The sequence below is a fragment of the Sphaerodactylus townsendi genome, linkage group LG02 (assembly GCF_021028975.2).
Source record: "Sphaerodactylus townsendi isolate TG3544 linkage group LG02, MPM_Stown_v2.3, whole genome shotgun sequence".
NCBI lineage: Eukaryota > Metazoa > Chordata > Lepidosauria > Squamata > Sphaerodactylidae > Sphaerodactylus > Sphaerodactylus townsendi.
In genome coordinates, this window is record NC_059426.1 from 71,616,821 (window position 1) to 71,644,476 (window position 27,656).

Below are 27,656 nucleotides of genomic sequence, written 5' to 3' on the forward strand. Positions count from 1 at the left end.
AGTGCGGGAGGCACTCCCTCCTGCGCTGCCGCACTGCCTTCTGGGGCGCTTCCCTGTTTCCTGACGGGGAGTGCCGCCGCAAAAGGCAGTGTGCTCCTGCGGCCGCGTGCACGCTGCCGCAGGAGCACATTGCCTAATCGGGACAATTTCAAAGCCTGGCTGGACGCGGGACACATCGTGCAAAAGCGTGAGTGTCCCGCGAAAATCGGGACGGCTGGTCACCTTAGTTTAAAGGTCTGGTCTGGTGGCTGGCTGGCTGAAGAATTGGGGGAAAAGAATGTGTATAAATTTGGGTGTGTCTATGTGAGAAGGGATTTTTTCCCCGTTTTGAAGGAGGCAAGTAAAAATACATTGTTTTCACCCCCTTCCTTTACCATTGCTTGTAATGGTTGAGTCTGTGTGTCAGAGTACCCACAAGGGGAAGGAAGGGAGGAGCCATATTCTCTACAAGCAGCAGCCATTCTGAGAAGCAATCTCGCTGCCTACTGAGCCCAATGTAAAGGGGAGTGCTATTGCCACAGCTGTACCAGCCACCATGCTGGGATTGCAGTGCTGCTCACCTGCTGAAAGTGTTCAAATGGAGTGGGGCGGGGGGGCAGTGGCGAACTAGGGAGGCACTAGGATCCAAGTGGAGCATTCTGCAACAAAGATGGTCCAGCATGTGGCAGATGAATATATAATTCTACCTTAATCTTTTCATGGAAAAGAATATAGTGTAGCTTTTAGCTTTTAGCGGTTGCTGCGCGATCTTTCCTCCCTACAATGGCGTTTTTACTGGCCCCACACGGGTTTAAATGGGCCATACAGAAGCGGCCTACATGTAGTAACAGGTCCACCCTAAAACGTCTGCATTTTCCAAAGAATCAGCTACCTTTTAAAAGTACAGTTATTGCAAGATGAAGTCACTGAATATTATTATATTTTCTATGGTACAAATCAAACTGTTAGAATGAAATTTTACGGGCTCTTACGACATTGTTTCTTCTGTTACCAGCATTCAGTTCTTTCTCGAAAATTTGTTGATGTGATGACGAAGTACAATGAAGCTCAGGTCGATTTCCGAGAACGGAGCAAAGGCAGGATCCAGAGGCAACTTGAGATTAGTACGTATATTGCATTTGCTGGTTAGCCTTTGGCCTCACTTATGCTAAAGCTGCAGAAGTTCATTACTTCCCCTTCTTTTCTCCTGGTAGATACATTACATGTTCTCTGGAGCTCCTTATATGCCATTTGGTATGTCATTCCACTTCTTTTTTGTATAATACTTTTTACTTTTCTCACATACAAAAACACACAAACACATACATAGACATCAACAACAATAACAAAAATCAAGTTAACTCATAACAAAATACAACCCATTGTACGCCCTTCAGTGACTTCCAGCTGTCTCATCTTTGATTGAAAGTTAACTCTAAATTCATGCATATAATTTAAAAAATTAAATCAAATATTTTTTGTTTTGCTAATATTCTAATACACTCTGCTGTTTTCTTTTAGATTTCCAATCCTGCTATTGTTTCTCTGTTTGAATAGGTTCTCAGAAGGTATTCCGTAAAAGGTTTCCAATTTTCTAAAAAAGATGTCCATATTATTGTCCCTTAATAACAATGTCAGTTTTGCCATTCTAAATGTTCTGTGATTTTCAAAAGCCAGTCCTCCTTTGTTGGTATTTTATTGTCCCTCCATTTTTGTGTATATAGAGTCCTAGCTGCAGTAGCCATATACATAAAGAGCTGTCTGTATTGATTTGGAATATTGTCTGCCTTGAGTCCCAACAAAAAAGCCTCAGGTTTTTTTCACAATTGTTGTCTTCAGAATCTTTTGTATTCCTTTTAATATCATGTCCCAAAACCATTTAACTTCTTTACACATCCACCACACATGAAAGAAAGTGCTCTTGATGTTGGCATTTCTAGCATCTGTTAAGCCTAAGGTGACCAGATTTTTCTCCTGTAACTCGGGGCGCGCACTCGCGTGGCCACAGAAGCACACTGCCTTTTGCGGCGCTCCCCGGTCAGGAAACAGGGAAGCGCCCCAGAAGGCAGCGCGGCAGCGCAGGAGGCGCACGCGACCACAGGAGCGCACTGCCTTTTGCGGCGCTCCCAGGGAGCGCCACAAAAGACAGTGCGCTCCTGCGGCCGCGTGCGCCTCCTGCACTGCCGCACTGCCTTCTGGGGCGCTTCCCTGTTTCCCACCCTGTGACAGGGCGGGAAACCGGGGAGCGCCGCAAAAGGCAATGCGCTCCTGCGGCCGCGTGCGCGCTGCCGCACTGCCTTCTGGGGCGCTTCCCTGTTTCCCGCCGAAACAGGGAAGCGTGAAGGCATCGCCGGCAGCGCAGGAGGCTTATCTGTGACGCAGGAGCGCATTGCCTAATTGGGACAATTAAAAAACCCCACGGGACGCGGGACACATTGCGGAAAAGTGTGAGTGTCCCGCCAAAAGCGGGACAGCTGGTCACCTTAGTTAAGCCATATATTTATATATCTTTCAAATACCATCTATACATCATTTTATAATAATTTTTCTTCAAATTATAATGAACTTTAAATCTTCCACAGTTTCTTCCACTGTTCTGCCAACATTTCTAGCCCATTTAATCATTACTGACTTAACCACCTCATTTTCAGTATTCCATTTCAGTAACATCTTATATATTTTATTAATCAATTTATCATCATTTGCACATAAATTATTCTCAAAGTCTGTCATTTGTGTGGTAAAACACATTTTTAAAATCAGTTTTAAATGTTTCTAGAAGCTCATAGCAAAGGAACCAGCTTTTAATTTAAAAGTAATTCAAAGCTTTAAGTTCACACTTGTCATCTTGGAAATTTAGCAATTCTTACATATTTACTTCTTTTCTAGTCAAAGCTTCAACAGGGGACAGCCATAAAGTAGTTACACTTGCTATTAACCTTTTATATTTCAACCACATCCAAAGAAAACTCCTTCTAACAGTGATTAGAAAAATCTCATGCATTTTCACCTGATCATACCACAAATATCCATGCCATCCAAATAACCTACCGTTCTTCAATGTGACCCATTCCCTTATCCATACTGACTTCAAAATACAATTTAAATTTGGCAACAAGAAACCATTTGCATCCTGAATATTTTTATATTTTTTTTTAATTTCTTGCCTTGCCAAATAAAGTTACTTACAAATATTTGCCATTGTTTAAACATAATGTGGAGTTAAGCATTGGTACAGCTTGAAACAAAAATACAGTTCTTAGCAATACATTCATTTTTATCACTGATATTCTCCTCAGAAAATATAAGTTCATTCTATTCCATCTCAACAAATACTTTTTCACATCATTCTATATAACATATTTATTTTGATATTACATACAATTCTTGTTGATCAGCCACACTCCCAAATATTTTTTCCTGTCATAAAAACAGATACCTGAGTTAATCTCATTTGTGACATTTGATCCATATTTTTAGTTAGTATTTTGGCTTTAGTTTTGTTCAGTTTAAACCCCGCCAGAACTCCAAACTCTTATTTTACTTAACAGTCTTTCTACATTTTGAATTGGCTCTTCCATTATAATCACCACATCATTCGCAAAAGCCCTCAATCTGTATGATTGTTTACCTAATTTCAGGCCCTTTATCTGGTCATCACTTTTTATATTTCTATTGCGTATTTCTAAAGTCAGTATGAAAAGCAGTGGTGAGAGAGGGTATCCTTGTCTAGTTCTCTTTTGTATCTCAGAAATTTCAGACAGTTCACCATTTACAATTATTTTGGCATACTGTTTAGTATAGATTGCCTTCACACCTTTAAAAAAGTTACTCCCAGAACCCCTTTTTTCCCAATGCGTTTATCATAAATGCCCACGAAATGTTGCCAAATGCCTTCTCCGCATCCAAAAAGATCAAGGCTGCTGGTTTGTCACTTTGTTTCTCATAATACTCCATCACATCTGAAATTGTTTTGACATTGTCCCTTAGTTGCCTTTTTTTTGGCAAGAAGCCACTCTTATCTTCATGTATAAGAGTTCTTAAGACATCTTTTAACCTTCTTGCCAAAATAGCTGCAAACAACTTGTAGTCATTATTCAGAAGTGAAATTGATCCATGGTTCTTAACTTCTGTTAAGTCTTGTTCTTGTTTCTGATCAAAGTTACATTAGCCTCTCTCCATGTATCTGGTAACTTCCCTTTTTGTAAAATCCCATTCATTGTTGCCAGGGGTGGTTCTGCAAACACTTCATAGTAGGATGCTGGTAATTCATCTGGCCCCAGAGTTTTATTCAACTTTACTTGCTTTATAGCATCTACTAATTCCATTGTTGAAATTAGGCTATTCATTATATGTTTTTGTGTTTGAGACAGTTGTGGCAAATTTTGTTTATTTAAATATTCTTCAATGTCATTCTCTCCTGACATATTGCTTTCAAACAATTTTGAGTAGTATTTTAAAAAAGCATTCCTAATAATTTTCTCACCTCACACAACGTTACCTTTCCATTGTATTTTTGTAATACACCTGATTTCTTTGGACTTTCTTAATTTTGCTGCTAATATTTTCCCTGGTTTGTTAGCTCATTCAAAAGTCTTTTGTTTAGCCACATTCAAGTTGGATTCCATGACTTTTAATATCAACATTGATACTTGAAAATGTTAATACTGTGCACAGTTTCTTTTTTATTAGGATATTTCTAAAGTTCCTGTTCATTTTCACTATCAAGTCCAATCCATTTGGTATTTTTGGCTGTGCCAGTTTTTTATTTAGTGCATTCTTTGTATTAAAACCCCCCTCATAAAAGCTTTCCGGGCATCCCACACTACATTTAAATCTGTTCCTTTATTCAAATTTAGTTCAAAAAATTCCTGTAGTTTCCGTTTTCCCCTTTTAACAATCTCTACTTTTTTTCTGTAACACTTCATTTCGCCTCCATCTAAATACAGACCTTTTTCTTTTCCATGTGAATATTACTGCATTGTGTTCTGAAATGGTATATTTAGCCCTACCAGATTTGTAGTGCAAATCATATCAATTCTTGAATGAGATTTGTATATTTCAGAATAAAAAGTATATTCCTTGGCATTACCATTTTTAATCCTCCATAAATCTTGCAAGTTTAAGTTCTCCACCAAATCAAAAAAGCTTTTAGAGAGTTTATCTTCCGTAGTTCAGGTAACACTTTCAGATTTCCTGTCTAACTGCACCAATCCATTAAAATCTCCCATTAATATAGTGTTTTCACAGGTAAGTTCTAATAGTCTTTGTTGTACCCTTTTGTAAAATTGTAGGGATCCCTCCCCCTTCCCATATGGCACATACAGGCCTCGTAGAATTGTTTGAAGTCCTGCAATTGCACATCCACCAACAGCAACTTGCCTATATCTTCTTTAAGTATCAATTTTGTTTCAAACTGGGTTTTTATATAAAAAACAACTTATCTCTTTTTCTTAATATCAGCAGAAATAACTTCTTGGCCCCAAAATTTATTGATCAGATATTTCCTGTATTTTTAAAATATATATATATATATGTCTCTTGTAGGCATATTATATCCATTTGTGGGGGGGAGGGTGTTTCAAGACATTCGTCTTTTAGATGTTTATTGTCTGATATAGACTAGAGACCGCAGTGGGTGCTCACAAGCTGGCTGCTCTCAGAGCAGCTATAGAGATGGTTTAATTACTTAATGAGCAAGTCTCCACCTTAAAGACTTCACTGCAGAACCTAACTCCTGAGCCATCACCATCCCATTGCTCTGGCATCAAGACAACATTTCTTGTATTTCCAAAGGCTATTTTTTCAGCCTTAGGAACTGAAGAGTGATATATTATCATGATGGGCTTTCAAAAGAGGGTTTTTCTTTTTTAATAAAAGAAATAAAAAAGGATATTGCAGTGCTTGAGAAGGTGCAGAAAACACCAACACAAATGATCAGGGTTTGAGAGCAACTTCCCTATGAGGAGCAGTTAAAACTTTTAGGGCTATTTAATTTAGCAAAAAGGTAGGTATGGGGAGAAATGATGGAAGTCGATAAAATTATGCATGGTGTAGAGAAAGTGGACAGGGAGAAGCTTTTCTCCCTCTTAATACTAGAAGATGGATCATCTGCTGAAGCTGAAGGGTGAGAGATTCAAAAAAGACAAATAATAGAACTGTAGAACTCCCTGCCCCAGAATATGGTGATGGCTGCTAACTTGTTCATCTATCCATGGTTACTAGTCAAAATGAATACAGTCATGGTGTATACCTATTCTCCCCAGTGATCAGAGAGCATGCCTATTATATTAATCTCATGAAAGCAAGCCTGGGAGAGCCACGCTTGTTTCATTAAAACCTGGGTTCTTTTCTCCAATAACTCCAACCAGCTGAGGTCTCAACGATTTTTATTGAAAAACAGAAAACAAAGAAATAAAACTTAGATGCAGTTAAGGGATTGCTTAGGTGGTCATATCCCTTTTGGTTCTTTGTCCCCATTCCGGGAACCCATGGCCCAGAGATCCTTCTCTGACCACGTCTCAAGATGGAATTCCAAAAACCTTTGTTTTCCCTTTCCCAGGAAAACTCTGTTCAGGCCACGAGGTAACTTAGGGCTTTGAAGTTTCATCCTAGCACCTCTGCATAGTTTCCTGTCCTCCTCCAGGAGATCAAAAGGCAAAGATGCTTTTCACAGTCATATTATTGATTTTGCTAGATTTTACAGTACTATTCCATCACACGCCCCCCCTTTTGGAGAGGAAATCTGTAGTCCTAATGGCTACATATTTCATCTATCCATTAGAAAAAAGATTACATGTGTTACTTTCACATCAGTCATCTCTAACTAATACCAGAGATCTGCTAGCTTCACAATTCCCTTTCATACGCATAACATAGTCCCTTATGATAGCATAACAATACAGAATGAAGAAAATCATGTTAATACAAAACACAATTTCAGACTAATACTATACTTTCAGACTAATAAGCAATGCAATATCCTTGAGCATTGAACTACAAGACTCATGCTCACTTTCAACTACATAGTCCTGATACCTTCTTCTCTGGAGAAAACACAATGAGTATCTCTCCCTTTGGAATTTCTCTTCCTGGTTACTGCATGATGCAACATCATTGTGTAGGACATCACTTCAATCGGCAAATTCCTTCCCATATCAATGTAATGTGAAATCAGAGTCCCAGTGTAACCTGGCTTGCTGCAGAACTCTGCCTTTTCCTTCAGCCAGCATTTCTGCATTACTAGAGCCTGCTGCTCTGGTTGTGATACCCTTAGCACTTTGGAGATCAAACCAAACATTATCATCCTGACAGTTTGCATTCCAAAGGATTTCCGCTCCATCCCCCTTAGCTTGAAGGAGGAATGCCCTAGCTATGCTATAGCAGTTACAGGATCTGCCTGCGTCAATATAGACTGCTTTGACTGATCGAGTGTAATTACAGTTGTATCACCTTGTGGAAAATCCACCTTCTCACACAACTTTTTCATCATCCACCCCCCTTCACAAATCAACATTTTTTCTTGGGGCCTAGTGGAAACACTCATTTTGTGCATTTCTACCTTTCTCATGGAGTCCAAAACATGGAATTTTTTCCCATTAAACTGATTAAAACTTACATGTAATTCCAACAGCATCAATTAATCTTACACCAGCTTCAAAGATGAAGTATGTTCATCTATCCACTTCTCATGCATCATCCGAAAGGTTTCCTGTTCCTGGGGGATTGATCTCCTTCCCCACCAACCTTCTGGTGCTGGATGACCGCTATGGAGCCTCATTCAGGATGACTTCCAAGCCGTTTCCAAAGGCGTCTTCTGTTCCCCTCCCGACGAATTGCTCCTCTCCCCAACTTTCTGAAAGGATGCTGGTATTAGTTTCGAAGAGGATTTCGCTATGCCAGGCTATCTCCGGCTTGCATCCCTGAATGGAACAGTCTCCCACCTGGATGCTTTTGTTCCCTCTCTTGAGACTTTGTTTCCCCCTCCAGCTTCAGAATTTTTGGGAAGTTGTTTTTCTCTGCTGTAATGCTGTCAAAAGATTCCAAATAGCCTGTAAGATGCAGCATAAAGCTTCTTAAGAGCTCCTGCCATCCCGGCAGAAAGCCCTCTGGTAAGCCCGGCTCAAAGACCTGAGCCCTGGCCCCTTGACTTCTCCCTGCGGATCCTGGCACATCTTCTCCCAAAGCACTCATGCCATCAGCATCAAGACTCTCCTGGATTTACCATCCGACCTGCCGCGCAGCCTTCTCTTCCCAAAATTCTCACACTGGAATCCGCTGAAAGCAAGCCTGCATAAAATCCCGCGAAGGTGTTTACCCTGGGTATTGTGGAGACCACAAAAGCTGCCACCATATCGTTGAAAGCAAGCCTGCTGCAAAATCCCGCGAAGGTGTTTACTTACTCTAGTGTCCCGGAAGAGTCCCAAAATGCTGCCACCATATCGCCGAAAGCAAGCCTGGGAGAGCCGCAGCTTGTTTCATTAAAACCTGGGTTCTTTTTTCTCCAATAACTCCAACCAGCTGAGGTCTCGATTTTATTGAAAAACAGAAAACAAAGAAATAAAACTTAGATGCAGTTAAGGGATTGCTTAGGTGGTCATATCCCTTTTGGTTCTTTGTCCCCATTCCGGGAACCCATGGCCCAGAGATCCTTCTCTGACCACGTCTCAAGATGGAATTCCAAAAACCTTTGTTTTCCCTTTCCCAGGAAAACTCTGTTCAGGCCACGAGGTAACTTAGGGCTTTGAAGTTTCATCCTAGCACCTCTGCATAGTTTCCTGTCCTCCCTCCAGGAGATCAAAAGGCAAAGATGCTTTTCACAGTCATGTGTGATTTTGCTAGTTTTACAGTACTATTCCATCACAATTAAGTATTGTGGAACACAGGCAGGATACTGCTGCTGCCATCATCTTGCTTGTGGGCTTCCTGGAGGCACCTGGTTGGCTACTGTGTGAACAAACTGCTAGATTTGATGAGCCTTGGTCTTTTCCAGTATGGCTTTTCTTATGTTCTTATGTCCTTATACACTACTTTTGCTGTCCATACAGCAATCAATGTTAGTTAGGCCACTATAATTTTCAGGTGCACCCATTTCTGTGCAGAAATGGTACATTTGTGAAGTGTATAGAACCCTGGTTTATAGACTGGAACCTTGCTGGTCTCATGGCCTAAGTAAACCATGCCAAGGTATATACTGTTAACTAATGAACACCATTGCCCCATCCTAGCCTGGCATATTTCACAGCTCATCTTGAGTGTTTTCCCCCCCTGATCATTATATCTGATGCTCCTATTCTTTTCTTATTCCACCCCCACCCCCACCCTGGATACAGCTGGAAAGAATACGACAGATGAGGAGCTGGAGGAAATGTTGGAGAGTGGAAATCCTGCAATATTCACATCTGGGGTGAGTGCCAGTGAACAGTGCTGTTTGGTAATTTGGGGGGAGAAGAGGCTAGATGATTCCAACTTCAAAGCACTTTTCTATGGCTTACAAGAGGCTTCCTTCTAAGGACGCCAAGTTTCATTGGTTGGAGATACATAAATAACCAAAAAATGAGCACAATTTGGATAGGAGGCAAGAATAGAATGGTGCATATAGGTAAAGGAGCTGGAATGGAGCATGTGACAATTACAGTGCTGAAGGTTTCCCAGTGTCCACTTGGAAAAGGATGGTTTTGATCACTTGTTTACAAATAACAATCTTTTGCTTTCTTCTAGATCATGGATTCCCAGATTTCAAAGCAGGCACTGAGTGAGATTGAAGGGCGGCATAAGGACATTGTGCGGCTTGAAAGTAGTATCAAAGAGCTTCATGACATGTTTGTGGACATTGCCATGCTTGTGGAAAACCAGGTAATGGAGTTATTCAGAGAAGACAGATGGGCAGGAATGTGTAAGCAGCGGGGGGAAGTTGAACAAAAAGCAAAAGTGACAATCCAAAGAATCCAGTGGGCTATTAAGTTTAAATGATGGAAGGCAGTGCTGATTACTTGAAAGGGTGATGCACAAGTGGAGACTGTTTGAACCTGCAACATCCATTCATAGGTTGGAGGACAATACGTATACTTAAGTATTTTCTACTCTGTCAACAAGGTTTAAGACCATAGATTCTCATTCTCTGCACTATGTATTTGACTTCTAGTCTGAGTTCCCATGACTTGCCTAGGCAGGTATTTGAACATAATCGTATTCATCATCCTTTCTGTCCTACTACAGTAGCTGTCTAAACTATGCACTGAGGAGCAGGGGACTAGTGTAGATAGGCCAGGATCAATGATTCTATAACTAGAATCTAGATTTGTGACTCCTGTATATTCTGCTTCTGCTAGCCATAGAAGGGAATGCACTTTTTTGGCTCTTAAGCTATTAGATACTTTGACTTCTGAGATTTTGCACAGGCCTACTTTCAAGATTATTTTCACAGCCATAAGGGCTATAAACTTGATTACTTGCTAAGAAAAATGGGAGTTGGGATTCCTGGAATTTGAAATTCTGCATTTGACATGAAATAGAACCTCTGAATGATGCAGTAGTAGAACAGGCACACTCCTGGGTACAAATGTTGTATCTAAGAATAAATAATGTAAGGATGGCATGTGGTCCTGCAGAGTTCTTACTGAATATTTGCAGTTCCCCCAGGGAAATCCCTTTTCTAGTTGTTTTCTGCTGATGTCCCACCATTTTGTGAGAACATCTTTAGCTAAGGAAGAGATAGGAAAATGCCTGTAGGTCTCCTTTTCTTGAATTCAGACCGCTCTGTGGCGGAGTTGAGATCTGTTTCTCTATCCAGGATGCAGTCAGTTAATCATGCTGCACAGTTCACCTGTATCTGAGACTCCCTACAATTATGAATTCAGCTGGCCTTTTCCTGCGTTCTTACAATCCGATGAAATCCAGGGAGACCTTTGAGGTTGGAAAGGAGAGAACCATGTGCATGCATATGTGCATATAGTTGAAATACAGAGGTGCAGAGGAATAAGAGCATGCAATGGAGTGTAGAAAGAAAAAATTGCAGACTAATGGAGAATGAGTGAAAGATGAAACAAAACTGCTCTTCTACAGTCAACGCTGGGATATGGCTCTTCTAAAATAAAGAATACAAGAATGTTTCTTAGTAGTTTGAACACTGTTTCCATGGTCCAAGGGATGCTTTAGTAACTGACTGAACCTGGATAACTGCAGGCTAGATGATCTGCTTTGATTTGCCAAACAAAATTTTGTTGTTGACTAGTTTGAGGGTAAGTCAGTAACCTGTGAGGTTTTTGATTGAACCTGATCTCTTGGGCTGCAGAACCCATGCTGCTTGCCCTGTTCTTAACTGATCACCCTTTCCTTATGTTACAACCAGTTGTGGGTCAGAAACACTCTGCTTAGTTGTACTTAGGCTTCAGTTCCATACTCTAAGGCCTGGTTTCTTGTTTTCTGCTTACAATGCAATGCCGAGGAGATGGCGTTCAAGTCACATCATGGTGAGTGTTTGTTTCTAGAACTTGAAAAGGGTGTGTGTGGGAAGGAAGCATGGGTGAATTAGTTCTGGAGCAACTCTGGAGACAAAATACCTGAGGAAAAGGAGCCTTTAAAAGGGGGGTGGCAGTTGTGAATTAACTCCAAAGAGATGGCATAGAATTCTCCTAAATAAATAGTGTGGCTTGCTTGAAGATAAGGCAGATTTCCAAGATGGAAAGGAGGGGAAGAACCTCTGGATATCAGTAAAATTATGAGAAGGGAACTACAGAGATTCCCCCGCCAAGGAAGAGTCAAAAGTCCAAGTCAAAAAGTATTTTCTAAAATGTTCATTTTCTTTCTTCTTGTTTTTTCCCTCCTACTTTCACAGGGAGAAATTGTAGATAATATAGAACTTAACATGATGCACACCATAGATCATGTAGAAAAAGCTCGTGAAGAGACCAAAAAGGCCTTGAAATATCAGAGTAAGGCACGCAAGGTGAGCCTCTCCCATGGACTACCATCTTTGCACTATCAGCCACCTTGCTGCCTTAAACTTTCTGCTTCTGCCTCTTGTTTTGCTTCCGCCATTTCTCTTCTTTTGCAAGGGAGCTATGATTGACCGCATAGAAAGCAACATGGACCAATCTGTAGGCTTTGTGGAACGGGCTGTGGCTGACACCAAAAAGGCTGTCAAATTTCAAAGTGAAGCACGAAGGGTGAGATTAGCCATTTGAAGCCCACCCACCTCTTCCCCCTCTTAGACACCCCCCCTCCCAAGTTATTTTAGAATTCTATTAACCCATATTCAACCAACTGCCCAGGTCCTTACATTCCTGTCGATGTACCAATTTAACCTTGGTTAAATTGTAAGATGCAAACTTTTGTCATCCCACCCACTTATTGTGCTGTGACTCATTCTGTGATCCATTTAGCCCCCCCACCCCTTTTTATTTCTGTGAAGAACTATGTGACTAGCTAGCACTGTTAAGTACTGCTTCCTGGTTGTGCTTAGACACCACCCTTGCTCCCACTCTCTTCCACCAGTGTGAGGAAAGCCTGTTCTTTCACAGTTCTCAAATCCTTTAAGAAGTCCCCTAATAACTTCAGCATGGAACTCCTTTAGTGGGCTACTCTGGGTTATGACTCTTTCTGCTTTGAGTTATACTTTCATTCATGTGTCAATTGTTTGTGTGACGTTTAAAATTTGATCACTTACATGGAAGTTCTGATATAACAGGTTCTGTCCTAGCAACCTGTCTGAAGTAACTGGTTGCTTGGTTTCTTGTACCCTTAAGAGCTGGGTAACAGGTTTAAATTAAATCAGCAAAACTTTGTTTGGGGCGGTGATATGACAACAGGAAAATTCTGCCTGTTTTGTAGCTGCTAAAGGTGTAGGTGCTCCACTAGAAGACAAAGACAACGGGGAATCGGTTGTGCTCTCAGCACTTCCACTTCTCCTCTTCTTCTGAGCTGAGGAATTTAAATTGCTTAGAGCGTTCTTCACCCTCTATCCATTACCCTTTGCCTTGCCCTTCCTCTGAGCAGCTAAAGGTAGCAAACATAGTTCCTCTATTCTGCTATTTTGTCCTCACAACAACCCTGTAAGGGAGATATACTTGCTCTCTCTAAAATTTTTAACTCTTAAAAGTGACTGGTTACTTAGGGAAAGGAAACCTAATTGTTGTGATTTTGTGGCTCAATCATGAAATGATTTTAGTTATCTCTTTGATTTTAGTTGTATTTTTTTTAAAGTATACCAGTAGTTGCTATTTAATGGCAGGTAAAGTATACCAGTAGTTGCTATTAAAGTAAAGTATACCAGTAGTTGCTATTTAATGCTATTTAATCTTGTTTTTCAATATCCAAGACAAACTTAGAACACTAGACTTAAATTATGTTGTACAACCACAGTCTGTTTGTATTCAGACTCTTTTAGCCAATGACAGACAGACAGACAGACAGACAGACAGACAGACAGACAGACAGACAGACAGACAGACAGACAGACAGACAGACAGTCATTCATTCATTCATTCATTCATTCATTCATTCATTCATTCATTCATTCATTCATTCATTCATCTTATATACCGCCCAACCCCCGAAGGGCTCTGGGCAGTGAACAACATGACATTCAAATACAGATAAACATAAAATCAAATATAAGTTAATCTCTAAATAATATAAAGATTCAATGACGCATGTCCATTTATTGCTTCATATTCATCACATAATGACTTTCAATTAAATGTGTGACCTGCTTCCATTGAATGTGATGTTTGACTTAGCCTGGCATAGTGTGTTTGGTCTTGGATGGCTATTCTGTCTCACCTGGATCACTCCTTGACATTTAAATTCATCAAGTGACAAACATTCAAATGTGAATTGGTCTTAACTGGACTGTAAATCAAGCTACATGCTGAATGTTCAGACTCCATTTTCCTCATTTGTTATGTTAATTACTTATTGCAGAATTTTCTTTTTTCTTTTACCTTCTCTAGAGAACAATAATTATCATTGTGGTAGTCATTGTCTTGCTGGGAATTGTAGCTCTGATTATTGGACTTTCCGTAGGGCTGAATACAAAGTAGCCCATCGGGCTACTGGCTCTGAACCGTAAGTAGCTTGGGGGGAGCAGATGCTGGGTACTCTATCTCAGTTTCCTCTGCCTCTTCTGCCACTTCTGGAGTGGTCACTGGTGGGTAGGCAATGGGGCTGCCAGCTCCAGGTTGGCAAACGCCTGGGTATCTGAGAATGGAGCCTGAGGGGGACCAAGACTTCAGTGGAGTGCAATACTATAGAGCCCACCCTTCAAATCATCCATTTTCTCCAGGACAACTGATCTCTGTAACCTGGAGATGAGCTGTAATTCCAGGGGTCCCACCTGGAGGTTGGCATCCTTAGCCCCATCAGATTGTAGAGCAGGTTCTTAATATCTCCAGCCACCAGTAAATGGTGTGATACAGTTGAGACTGTAGTTGTCTTGCCTGGCCTCAAACTTAAAGTTCATTTTAAGCTGATTTTTTAAAAAAAACGAGTGGGCAATTGAGTTGTATTTGCCTACAGATGCTCTCCCTACAACCTGTGAGTTAAAGTAGGAAGCAACTAGTGTTCTGTTCTGAGCCTCTGACATACTGTGATAGAGAACAATGATCTTCAACCTGCAATAAGGATCTTCAAGTACCTCACAAAGCCCAGTACTTTCTGCTGCTTTTTGGAAATGCCTGCTGCAAGTATGCATAGAGAGAGTTCCATGTGTCATGCCTTTCTCTGCATGCAAGCTGAGCACAGCAAGATGGTGAGGTGAGGAAACTCAATAGTGGAAAGGATTTCTTTTTAGCACAGGCAGTTTCAAAGGCGCTGGGATCCTTCTTTTCTTGTCACGTGTTTTTTCCAGCTAACTGGGGCTCGTGCTTCTGCTTATGGTTAAAAGTAGATCTTATATCTGGAGTGTCTGAAGACCACTGGCCACAGGAAAGAGCAATAATGCCTTGATCAACTGTTTTACATCATTGTTCATTTATTAATTTACTTTACATTTTTGGCGGCTCTGCAAAAATTGCTTTTTTTTAACAAGCTGTCTTCTTGCAAACAGAGTACTGACATTCTCAGAGCCATGAAATTCTGAACTATGAGGGCTAACAACGTTGTAAGACACCTGCCTTCTTCACATTGACAAAAAGGGCATGATGGGAACAGCGTTGGTGTAGAACAGACCTGGGCATTATACGGCCCGCGGGCCACATCTGGCCCGTCGGATGACCCTGACTGGCCCGTATGACAGACCTGGCCCTGGCCTAAGAGGACCTGTTTAGAACCGCGCTGCTCATTCTTCTGCTAACCCTCTCCCTTCCCCCCTCACCTTGCCACTGCACCAGAAAGGGCCTCTGAGAAAGGCCACTCCCCTCGTGCAGTGGCTTCTGGGGCGTTCCCCTCCTTTGAAAGCCCCACAGAAGCCGGTTGCCTTGGCTGCCTGCTTCTGCGGGGCTTTCAAAAGCGCCTCCCCCCCGCCTTACTGGGGAGCGAGGTGCCTTTGAAAGCCACGCAGAAGCCGGTTGCCTTGGCCGCCGACTTCTGCGGGGCTTTCAAAAGCACCTCGCCCCCCCCGCCCCTTGCTGGGGAGCGAGGCGCCTTTGAAAGCCACGCTGAAGCCGGTTGCCTTGGTTGCCGGCTTCTGCGGGGCTTTCAAAAGCGCCTCTCAAAAGCGCCTCGCCCCCCCTGCTTTGCTGGGGAGCGAGGCGCTTTTGAAAGCCCCACAGAAGCCGGCAACCAAGGCAGCCGGCTTCTGCGGGGCTTTCAGAGGCATCAGTCGATGAAAAAAGTAGGTCAAGGGACTTAAGTCTCCCCACTTGCTTGATTGTCACAGTGGACAACTATGCAGGTAGGTTAAGCCAGTGATTCTTTGTGCCAAATAGTGTTGTATGCAGAACTGTTGCTACTGATTCCATGTTGATCTGTGCACCTGTCTGTCACTTATCAGCCCCTATTATGCAGAATTGAGTTCAGCCTTTTGGCCCAGCCCTCCACAATATTTTCTGTTTCTTATGCGGCCCCATGGAAAAAATAATTGCCCACCCCTGGTGTAGAATGTGTGCTTTGGGACTTTTGTTCTGTATTCCAAAATGTATTAATACACTTGAACTTTGGATGTTGCTCTTGAGCTTTTGATTCTGGGCCTGTTTCTTACAATTTGGGGTGCGATGTGTGTGTGTGTGAGTGTCGGATCAGCCAGATAGAAGCTTGCTAGAGAGTTATATGATTTCTGCAACCTTGAATAGAAGTCACTGAAGAGATGAGATGACTCTGTTGGCTTTTGTGCCACTGTTTGAGTCATCTGTACAGCACGCTTATGCTTTTAATACTTGTTGCTTACTGGTACATGCACTCTCTGCTCTATTGATATGCCACTTAACACTGCATTTGCAGAAGTGTGTGAAGAACACTGTCTTGTGCTCCTTCATAGTCTGTCTGAGGCTTTTTGTAGGGTCATCTGAGGATTTGACAGCTCACCTGTGTGAAGATGTCTATGTTAGTCCCACATTCCTTGTATTAGCATCCTGAATTAATTATCTTACTAAAATTAAGCATCTCTTCAATTCAGTGACCACTTCCTTAATTCCCTTCCATTGCTTGTGAGCTGGCCCTAGTGTTTGAGCTGAAAGGCCAATGGGAAGCATGGTGCAGTGAGAGAAGTGGTTGTCTTACCCCCTTGCCATTCTGTTCTATAGAAATTTAAGGTATTCTCATGATGAAGAAAAATTGGGTGTTCATTCCTAGATGAGAATTAATTTTTCCAACTTGGTTCTTTTCCTTCCTGCAGACACTCCTGAAATGTTCCTGGATTGGTAGAAAGACTTGCCCTCCTGATCCTCATCACCATGCTGTGACCTTCCCCTGCCTACCCTCCAGCCTTGTTTCCTTGGACTGAGTATGAATTGTTCCTTGCAGGAGGGATTAGTGTGCACCAACACTACATGTAAGAGCTACACAATTCTCTAGCTCACTTCAGGTAGCTCACAAGCTACCTGAACCACAGGATTCTATTGTAATTTGTACAACCAGAAATTCACGAGATCTTGTGACATCCTGGAGGGAACCTGTCATTCTCCTTGCCCATCCTTCCCTCCCTCCCTGCTAGATCTGCTGCCTCCAGTTCAAGCTCTTCCTGATGTCATCTCCTGTTTTAAAGTTCCATCCTTCCAGAATTTTCTCCAATTACAATGGAGCGAACTTTTAAAATGTTTGGAGATACTATTGCCTACCTCACCACTTTTGATTCTAATGTCAGATGTAATGTTTTTAATGTGTTCAGATCTTTACAGGATACCAGAGATTGCTATTTGTTGAAATGGCCAATACTAAGGGCTAATTTATCAGTCCAGTGCCTGCCAGTAGTTGCTAAGAATCAATCCCTTGTACACTGAAGCTGGCTTTCTACTGTCCTTGAAAAATGGCCCAGTTCAGGCAACACTTGCAAAGCTCAAAAGCTGCTGGAGGCACAGCACCCATTATCCTACTAATGCCAAAGAATGGCCAAGTGCAGCAATAGTGTTGTGTACCTAGCAGTGTAAACTTAGCAGTGTATGACACTTCCAGAGCTTTGCACCAAGCCAGTTTAGGGGAGATGTAGCAGGTTAGGGTGAGAGGCAGATGCACAACAGCTCCGGCTTGAGAACAGCAGGTTCTTCAAGCCAGTGTTTCTGAATCAGGCTAGGAATTGTCTACAGCATATGGAATGTAGCTATGAGAATGGGTAGCTAATTAGTACATGCTAATTTTCTGTATCTGAGCTATACTCTTTGTCACCTAAAGATGGCAGTAGAATTGTACATTAATCCACCATTTCCTGGACATCTGGAATGCTCCATTTGGGTCCTAGTGTCTTGGGCACAGAACCCAAGCGAAGCATTCTAGAACAAAGAAGATCCAGGAAATGGTGGATTAATATACAATTCTACTGCTATCTTTTGTTGAAAAAGACTATAGAAGTATTTTGTCTCCAAAGGTAAGAATGGTATTGAGGTTGAATGTCTGTGCTTTAGGGTACCTGTAACTGTTATATGTCTGAAAGGAACGTTGTCCTTGGAGGTATACTAGTTCATTATTATTTGGAATATAATCATGTTCCTGAATGAGTGCAAATCATTCCCAGTTGTGAGTGCCTGTGTGGTGAAAAAGGTGTGATTTATCTCTGGTTTCCTATGATCTGTATTTTTTTAGTTTGAGGATGTGAGGAAACAAATGGTCAGGTTGGCTTTGTAGTGTTACATTTTATAACAAGGGTTTCCAGCTACAGCCACATTTCATCTGTCACTCAAATCACTAATTTGTAAATAGCCTATTAGCTCATAGGCTAGGAATAGAGAGAACTATCAGATTGACTATTTAGTTGTTTTATCTTTTCCCTAAGACTAAAGTTTTAAAATTTTATCATGCATGATAAAATTCCTCACCAAGGTTTGTTGTGTTACCATATATGGCTTTTATGTTTCTTTGTGTTAAAAGCACATGCTACTATATTTCTATTCACCAGGTCTATGGTCTGTTTGGCCCTCAATTACATTTGTGTTAGACTTCTGCAGGTGTCAGTCACAGAAATGGGAGTGCATGGTAGTTAAATGAATTCAGTTACAAAACCAGTGTTCTGTAGCTGACAGCTGACAGTACCTCCTTGATTTACACTAGTTATGCAGAGAAGGGGTTAACCTTTCAAACTCCATTCAGTGTTACTATTTGAATCTGGGTTCCTGCTTGGTTAGTACTTTAAAGGAGGGAATTATGTTTGTAAAGAATGTATATTTTTTCCTCTAATGCATTAACATAGTGGGGAAACTGTTTTCAGATAGCAAGACCTAGTGGTGGTTGAAAAGTTAAAACCCCTGTTCCTTCCCTGCATGGCCCCAGTGCAAATTGAGGCAGTACAGGATCGAGATGCTGATCTTCTTCATATCTGCTTTTACTTGAAGAGGAATAGTCTATGTTACAGTAACCCTTTCCTTCAGGATCAGTAGTTTCACTATTTGGAGTGATTCCTCTTTAAATTGAGAAGATGAAGGCTTGGGTGCATATGAGAGTGATTCCCAGGGTGAACTGATCTGTAGGCTGTGAGTGTCAGATTACAGTGTCTTGCTTGGTTTTTTGAGGCAGTGAAAGCAAGAGCTGTTCCAGGAGACAAAGTCTTTCAGGTAGAAGTCAGGTTTCCAGAGGATAAACAAGCAGTGTTGTCCCATCCAAGGCTGGGATTCTGGATCTCAGTTCAGCTTTGGTTGTACTCATTGTGACCACTGTGTCTCCCAGGAGCCTTTTATAGCTCTGCTCTTAACGTTTTAGAGACAGCTCTTACTATGTCACTCCAAAGGTGCAGGTAGACTTGGAGGGCTGGAGCATCCGCCCTTCAGGGCAGGGGTGTGTGTGTTATGCGATATTGTGCCCAGCTCTGACTGTACTTTGTTCCTTGCTGGTTGCCTTCTGCTGGCTCTAGACTAGCTACATGGGACCCTATTCCTCTGATGAATTTCAATTGTCAGCAAGCCCTGACTGACCATGACACAGGATAGAGGCTTTGGTTTCTGTTTAAGTCTTTGTGGTAGAAGGACCAAAACTAGAAAGCATATTTAAGTTGTTAGTCCTGTTGTATTCAATAAAATGTGTTCCCTGGGGATGATAACCTGCTACTTCTTGCTTGCAAAATCTGGCTGGTCCAGTTTGCTTCTGCAGTAGTAGCACCATTCACATGTATCCAGCACTAAATTGTCTAGTTGTGATACTGATGATGGTGGATATTGTGATTCCCCTGTCCCTCCCCATAGAATGTAATAGCACTCCTCACAGATGTATTTGTGTGATCCTTCTAGTCATGAACTTGGACGGAGCTAAGAGAAGGGAGTTTCTCATACTTTCCTTTTCTCTAGGCCTTGATGTCTATAACTGGGAGCTGGCAGCACTATTGTATGGCTAAAGGGGTGGTGGAATGACCATGTATGAAACATCACAGTATTGGTGGTACATGTATATGTGTAGTTTTTATTAAAAAATACCAAGAAGGAACGTGCAATTTCAAAATACTGAGCTGCCTATGGACAGCGGGATCCTATGAATTTGATTTTATCTAAGCTTTTTTTTTTAAAAAAAAATGAGAACTGAATTTTTAAATTTAAAAATAAATGAATTTATTTCAACATCACTAGCTGTAATTGAGTTGATTTCAGGATATACAGGGTTGGATCCAGACTATATTTTCCATCAGTGAAACTGAACTTTCCTGCCTCTCTGCTTCTGCTGATCTCCACAAAATGGAATGGGGGATCCTGAGGAAAGACATGAAGCAGGGGTCTGCAGTGGGTACAGGGAATTGCCTTTGCACTAATTGTGAGGGCTAGTATGCCACTTCCATTAGCCTATATATGACTTTGCAATGTAAGAGCGGGGTGGGGTGTGATGTTATGCACATACACAAAGCTTGAGAAGCTGCTTCTAGGCCCAGCTGCAATACAGAGCCGTGCTGTATTTTATTCTCCTTGCCTTGGAGTCTCTGTGCCAAGCCCTTTAGGGAAGATCATCGTGATGGTGGAGTTCTTCTCTTAGTTTTAGAACCTGCACACTTGTCCACCCTGGACCAGTTTAGCTGTGAAACTAAAAGGGAAGAGTTGCTTCTGCACTATTCAAAAGAGAACTGTGGCAACAATGACATTAGCATTAAAAGGTAACTGACCACTTAAAGCACCATCTAAATCTGTGAAAGAACAGTCCTCGTGAACTTCTAACTCTTCCCCCACTTTTCCTGAAGTTTCCTATTGTCTAGTCCAAACCTTTCACCCCTACAGTTTACAAAAGAAAAGGTTTTCCCAGTCCTGCTCTGATTACATATGTCTGAGTATACTGCTATTCATTTTTCCCTTTGCTGAGCAGAAGAAGATTATGATCATGATATGCTGTATCATTCTCGTCATCATCCTGGCCTCCACTATCGCAGGTTTCTTTGCCTGAACATCCTGCTCCCATTCCCTTGCCACTTTCCTCAGGTGAGTTACATGTAGCTCTATAAGCACTATCCATTGTATGTATTAATTTTTGTGCCATCTCTTGGCACTCATGCACACTGTGACTGACATTGTAAGCTGTGCTGTGAATCACTTTGCGCTCTTATTTTTACCTGTAGTGTAGTAACTTCTGCTGTGGTGTTCTAGAATGCCTTATCAGGCAATACAAAAAAATATGCCTGATTTGAAAGTGAATGAAAAGCAGTGTCACCTCACCAGGTTAACCAGTCAGCTTTCTGAAGTAAAAGAATGCCAGACATCTGCATGTAGAAGCTGAGTATTAAAATGAGGATTGAAGGCCTCTGGTTTAACTCTTGGAAAACTCAAAGACTGACCTCTGTTGTTCAATGTTCCCACACTCCTAGTTGTGCTACAGTACCACTAGTTCTGCATCTTTCTGCCTAATAAGATACATGCCTCTTCTTTTTCCCAGGGTGGCTGTGCAAGATGGCTTCTCTTCTTTCACTTTCTGTGGGCCCTACAGTCTCCACCACTTCCTCTTCATGAAGAGGTTGCAGCTAATCATTTATTCTTCAAAATGCTTTAACTGGACATGAAAAAGGGGTAGAAAGAAACACAACCAGGGTCCCAAGTCAGAATATAAGTATGGAAGGCAGCATGATGATAATGTGTGGAAATGATTGTTCTTCATTTCTTGCTCCAATAAAACTCAATTTTTATTGGTTCATTTTCTTCCCGATGTCTTAAAATTCTATTGAACATCCAGCCTGTTTATGATGGCTCCTTCTGCCCAATGGATCACTTCTGTAGTAATGCCTAATTTTTGGAAAAGCTCCTTAAGCGGCTCATGTATTTAATGGACAAAACTAACCACTTATTTCCTGTACCAACTACTCTTAATGATAGGGCTGGAAAACTTCAGGTACTTGGTTGCCTGTGGATTGGAGACATTTTCCCAGCTGTGCATTTTCTGTGCTTATACTGTATTGAAAGAAAACTGATGCCCTGAAAGTATAACCTTGAACTTCCAGCTCCAAACTTGCTAAGCAGTGTTGCTAGGCAGGATTCTGTCATGCTTGCGGCTCTGCTTCCATAGCTATATAGCTATAGGTCATTCCTTCTGCTGTATGAGAGTCAGCATTCATGAAGCTCAAACTGCAGGCATCTATAGTGGAGTCATAATACAGACACCCTTAGTTAAAAACACTGGTAGGTAACTGGACACCAGTTGCATTTACATGTGTAACTTATAAGTATGTATTACACTTCCTGAATATATTTCTCATGTACTGGAAGAAATCTTGTCACTTCGTATACCTTTAAAATGTATTTATGCATGATGCTGTGGCTTTCTTCATTAAGTCACTTCCTGTTAAGGGGTGACTGGAACAATAGTTCCTTGAGCCTGGCCAGTAATTTTCATGGGAGCCTTTGCCAGCTCAGAAAGACCCTCTGGTTTCTCCCTTTCATTTTGTGAACTGGCTACTAAGTAAAGAAAATGGGATCTTCATAAATTTATAATATTCCATTCTTCCCTGAGAATATTCAAAGAAGCACTTATTCAAAGTTTTCTCTCAACTGTTAGCTTACATACCATCACTGCTGCTGTACAAAATAACATGGGTTGTAAACAAAGGAGTCTCCTGAATAAAGAGTTTGTTCACTGACCTGGTGTGATAAGTGTGACAGACTAGATGAAAGCAATAATCAAAATGCTATCCTAGATTTTTCTCCTCAGTCCCTCTTCCTGCTTTATCGTTTAAAAAAGAAAAAAATAGCTTATTTTCAGAAAAAAACAAGTTTTAATTCTGCTGATCTTGTATCTGGATTCCAGAAAGATAAAACAATCCAATGTAGGTTACCCTTTTTAGTCTCTTGTAATTTGCAACTTACTGCAGTTCAGACAGCGGACTATCAGCTGGGCTGTCAGCAGATTTAAAATCTGTGCCAGCACAAATAAATTTGTTATAATATATTGACGAATGCTACACTCCACCACTCCAATGTTGCATTAAAAAGGGTAACAATACACTAAGAACAAGTAAAGCCTGTTTTTACAGCGGTATGGCACATAACGCCATGTCTGAGTATTCCATTTCAATTGTAATTCTTCTAGGTTGTCCAGAATTCTGTATGCACTGCAAATCACCACTTCTGGTATGCATTCACATGGTCTTGGATTAAACACTAAAACTGGCATCCATGCTAGGAAAGATTTATTCACCCAAAGTCTATTAGAATAACCCAACATAATTTCCTGATTTGTACAGCATTTGTTTTCCAAGGGAGCCTTTTGCTTAACACATAAAAACCTTCAGCTTTCTTTGATTAACTAGCCCACCAGATGTTATCACGGTAAAAGACCCCCTCATTCAATTCTACTTTTTTACACTCTATCTGGTAGAAAGAACTTTCCCCAGTAGCGGCCCTTTAGTTGCAAATCATAGGGGCTCAGATATTTCCTTATCCCTAGCATGTTGGATGTGATAATGCGTTCAAAAGTCCATGGATTCTGGTTGTTCTGCCTCCTCTCTTCTTCCTTATCTCGCATCTCCTGCAAGGACTGCCGGCTAACTGCTATGGCTGGGAAAGGTAGCTTTTTGGCCGCTTGAGTTAGAAAGTGCTCTACCTCACCAAATTCAACATATCCACCCACTTCTACTATGAGACGGCCCGCCTGCACCGCTGTCACATAATGGTCTATTGCACCTTTACCCCCGCCCATCCGCTGTCCCAGCCCTTTGCGGGTGATGGGCTTGTAAGGGGCAGGCAGCCTCCAAACAGCAAACGTGGTCTTGGGATTGATGTTGCGGTTGATAGTCAAGCGTATCATTTCAAAGTGACCCCAGCGAAGGTAACCACCACCCATAGCCTGCAGGCAAGGAAGAAAAAAAGATGAGGCTTACAGCTCAAGGACAGGCAAATTCATTATGCTCGAGAGTTCTGAAATCCCAAGGCAAAGGATCACTTTCCTTTTCCAGAGTATTTCTTCTGTGCAAAGAAGTAACCACAGGAAGACTAAATGCCACACTCACCAGAATACCATACTGTCCCTCAGTGAATTCTACGGGTTCTCTAGGTGGACCACGGATATCACGTAAATTCTTGAACTCACGCCTAACTTTGGGTACACTTGGCATTCTCTCTACGAACTTTAGTTTGGCTTTTTCAGGAATAGTAATGCCTAGAAGAAAGCAAACAATTACACGTTTACTAAACACTCTGCAGTAGTCTCCTGCCAGCTTTGTTTGGCTTCTGGAATTTTAGCTCCAGTATCAGAACTGTTCTGCCTGCTCATTATCTCATCAATTTTACATGGAAGCATTTGGGGCAACAATATCTGAAACACTCTCAAAACAAATCAGCCAATTCTCATACTTTGGTCAATACTGGAGGATACACAGGAGAGAGCACAGATGGCCTCTTCTACTAAGCAAAACTGTTCAGATAATTCAAAAATAAAAACACTTTCACTTTCCGCACTTAACAAAGCAACTTACAAATAAAATAAGAACAAATCAAACATCACTTCAACAACAGAGAGAAAACAATTAAAAGGCCAAATTACGTAGCAAGCTAGAATGAAATGCAATTTTTAGGCCTTTTCTGCCTGCACATCTTACCACGGATTTTCCCAGTGATCAAACCTTACATCTTGGAAATGTTTTTTGTGAAATCATTCTGCACACCTCCATTCCCCCATCATTTTCCCCCTTGCCTCTTCAGTTGCATTTATTCTGCAAGCTACTGCTAAAAATGCATTATTTCTAATGGTGGGAAGATGTCATCGGTGATGCAGAAGAATAACTTTCCCCTTCAGCCATTTTTTCCTCCCCATCGTTCCCCATTTTCCAAAGAAATTTATTTTAATTTTTTTCTCTATCACATTAGTGATGTAACATAAAGGCACAGACATAAAGCCAGGGTGATGACATCAGCGTTGTCAATTAGCAGTGTAACCCTAAGGCAAAGATATGCTGTGTCTGCAGTTATGGGCGAGTGACATTGACAATGGAAGTTGCTTTTGCATGAGGAAATTGACAAGGGACTGCAGCAGTAAGGATGGAGCTTTACTGCAGCAGTCGCTTGCCTTACCCTGACATCATTCGTTCAGGATGAATTGCCAAAGCTGATGCAATTAAACTGGGTTGTATCTGTGCCCTTACATTACATCACTAATGAAATAGATTTTTTTAAAAAAAATCCTTTCAAAAATGGAGGATAGTGGGAGGAGAAAATGACTGAGCAACTACACGGGCGCTTGGATAAGGGTCAGATGTTTGGTGGGATGGAGAAATAAAGACCATTTCAACATGATCGCATGCTCAAGGGAAGCTGGCTCAGAAACAGACTGAAAAAAAACATTGTGGTAAAAGTGCTCAGGAAAACAACAGGTAGAAATAAAGGGAAATGTTTTCAGAACCAAACAGAGGAAAAATGTGTGGAATTAAAATGGGAAAGGGGGGGTGGGGGAAAGGCCTTGGTGAGCATTTGAAATGGTTTTTGTTTAGCACCAAAATAATAGTTTAAGTACTAGATACCATTACAGGAAGGCCCTATTTCCAGTCACCAATAGTGGGAGGAGGGGGGAATTACAGAGATTGGCTTGCAATCATAAACTATGAGTATGTACAAGTTAATTTAGGAGAAAGGTTTTTTCCCTGGTATCTAGGGCCAAGCAATGTAAAACTTTAGGCAAGAACTGGCATAAAAATGAACTAGAAGCCAGTACAGCTTTTGTACCACTGGAGTGAGATGTTCATGGTAACAAGCTCCAGTCAAAAACCTCATCTGTCGCTTTTTTAACATTTCAAGATGATGGTTAGTTCCTGGTTTACTTTTGCATTGTTCAACTATTTTGACTGAATGCTGTCCATGCTTACTTACTATCCTGATGCTAATTGCATCAGGAACCTATTTCATCCTTTATAAGTAACCTCCCTCATTCCCCAACATACCAGTATAATCTGGGGGTAGTGCATACTTCTTGAAGCCAGCAGTGAAAATTTTGATGCTACTGGAGCCTGGAAGAAACCAAGAAAACGCATAGCATCTAAAGTTATTTTGAAGCAAAAAGTGGTACAAGAATAGTGATCACACATGCTACCTCTAAAATGCTATTACTGTATTCTGATCCAACCTTAGAAGAGGTGCTGCCAGGGAACTAAAACAAAAGGATGAGATTCTGTCATTTGCTTTAATGGGATGTATTGATCTATCTTTGAAAATGTCATACTTTGAAAACAAATTAAGAACTCACAAGAGTAGAAGATGCACCTCAGCAAATTGGAATATAATGCTTTGACGGGACTGAAAGCAGCATCATATGCAAATATGCCTAACAAACTAATCCTTTATAACCTAATTTTTATGATTATCCAAAGTTTAAGAAAGAGCCAGAAGGAACAAGGTGTACCCATTTGGAGGATGAATAATCATCTGTCAAACAAATTTTTATAAGTGAAAAATTCCAACCAGAGAGAGAGAGGAGTAAGGCAGAAGGGACGTTTCTGTTTCGCAGACAAATAAAAACAGGGTATCTATTCCTTTAACAGCTATGTAAGAACTGGAATTTTAGTACATGCAGTTTCTGATCCTGCAGGACAAGCTGCACCCATAGAAATAGTCTAGGTAATTATTAAAGGTACAAGAGGCCTGCCTATTATTACATCTATGCATCCCAGGAAACATCAGCAGCAGCACATCAATTCTCCCACAGATCAACCCACTTTATTCAGGTGGTGGTGGTGTGTGCGCGCAGGTGTGTGGGTTGTACCATCAAGTCACTTCTGACTCCTAGCAATCATATGAATCAATGACGTCCAAAATGCTCTATCAACAGCCTTGTTTAGGTGCTGCAAAGTGAGACCTTTATAGAATCAACCCATCTCCTACTGAGCCTTCCTTTTTTTCCCCTTCTGCATTCACCTTTTCTTAGCATTATTGCCTTTTCCAGCAATTCTTGCCTTCTAATGTGACTAAAATAGTTAGTCTCAGTTTAGTCATTTAGATGATAAGACTACCGAAATGACAGGGCAACATCTATTAGTGAAAACTGCTTCTGCGATCCCGTTTATTCGTCCTGAAAAATGGCAGAAAAATCGCAGTGTCAAGCGTTAGCGGTTGTACAATGGGGGCACAGGGGAGGGGAACGTTTTCTATCCCCGCCCCCCCCCCCCCTCCGCACAAACATCAGAGACAGACAGGTCCTATTTTTGAGAGATTTACAACGGGGAAATGACTGGAAAGGAGCCCTTTCGCCACCCTGGTCCCGAACCAATTCGCCCCCTCGCCGGTGGCTGTTTTGAGATGTTTAAAGAGTCTGCTCGTGAACTGCAGAGCAGATCCTGACCAGAACAGATCCTGACCTGCTGATGTCCTACAAGTCGCTAGTATGGGGCAGCTGATCTGCTTCCACATCATATACGATCAACGCCCAGCCGCCGACCCGGCGCGCCACTTATTTCCAGAAAGAGGCTCCTCGAAAAGAAACAAGACACACACGGGCTCGGCGACGGAAATCAAGGCAGGGTGGCGCTCTCTCTAATCCGACTCTGACTGCAACGCTTCCGTAGAGGAGAGCGCGGGAAAACAGGGGAAGAAAACGATGGGTTCCGGCAAAAGAAACCAAAGCGGGACGAGATATTCCGCCTGAGCAGATCAGAGAGCCAGAGGCGACATCTCCCGTTCCTGGTTGTTCCCCGCCCGCACCCAATAATGAACTCT

At 41.6% G+C, this 27,656-nt stretch overlaps 2 protein-coding genes across 5 annotated transcripts in view; one reads left to right on the forward strand and one right to left on the reverse strand.

Moving 5' to 3' along the window:
• The window catches only part of STX3 (syntaxin 3), a 65,785-nt gene extending 44,128 nt beyond the window's left edge, over nucleotides 1–21,657 (forward strand). Inside the window, exons 6-12 of one of the 4 annotated variants that reach the window (XM_048485246.1) lie at nucleotides 995–1,103; nucleotides 9,312–9,385; nucleotides 9,700–9,834; nucleotides 11,816–11,926; nucleotides 12,036–12,146; nucleotides 20,839–20,951; nucleotides 21,403–21,657. In XM_048485246.1, coding sequence (XP_048341203.1) covers nucleotides 995–1,103; nucleotides 9,312–9,385; nucleotides 9,700–9,834; nucleotides 11,816–11,926; nucleotides 12,036–12,146; nucleotides 20,839–20,916 — 618 coding nt within the window. In that variant the 3' untranslated portion in view covers nucleotides 20,917–20,951; nucleotides 21,403–21,657. Of the gene's footprint in view, nucleotides 1–994; nucleotides 1,104–9,311; nucleotides 9,386–9,699; nucleotides 9,835–11,815; nucleotides 11,927–12,035; nucleotides 12,147–13,931; nucleotides 14,047–16,750; nucleotides 17,936–20,838; nucleotides 20,952–21,402 lie in introns of those variants that run through there. The other 3 variants (XR_007243556.1, XM_048485247.1, XM_048485248.1) reach the window with 3 other exon arrangements.
• A 1,055-nt stretch (nucleotides 21,658–22,712) lies between these two features.
• MRPL16 (mitochondrial ribosomal protein L16) lies at nucleotides 22,713–27,509 on the reverse strand. The gene is made up of 4 exons (XM_048485249.1): nucleotides 27,299–27,509; nucleotides 25,889–25,954; nucleotides 23,966–24,114; nucleotides 22,713–23,802 (listed from the first exon to the last, which is right to left on the reverse strand). Exons 1-4 carry the CDS (start codon nucleotides 27,351–27,353, stop codon nucleotides 23,317–23,319), a joined length of 756 nt encoding a protein of 251 aa, XP_048341206.1. The 5' UTR covers nucleotides 27,354–27,509; the 3' UTR covers nucleotides 22,713–23,316.
• Between the last annotated feature and the right edge of the window lie 147 nt (nucleotides 27,510–27,656).

Coding starts and splice junctions, on each gene's coding strand:
- MRPL16 (XM_048485249.1), bottom strand. CDS start 27,353: ATGATGTGGAAGCAGATCAGCTGCCCCATACTAGCGACTTGTAGGACA. Junction 24,115..25,888: donor ACTACCCCCAGATTATACTG/GTATGTTGGGGA, acceptor GCTTTCTTCTAG/GCATTACTATTCCTGAAAAA. Junction 23,803..23,965: donor AGGGACAGTATGGTATTCTG/GTGAGTGTGGCA, acceptor CCTTGCCTGCAG/GCTATGGGTGGTGGTTACCT.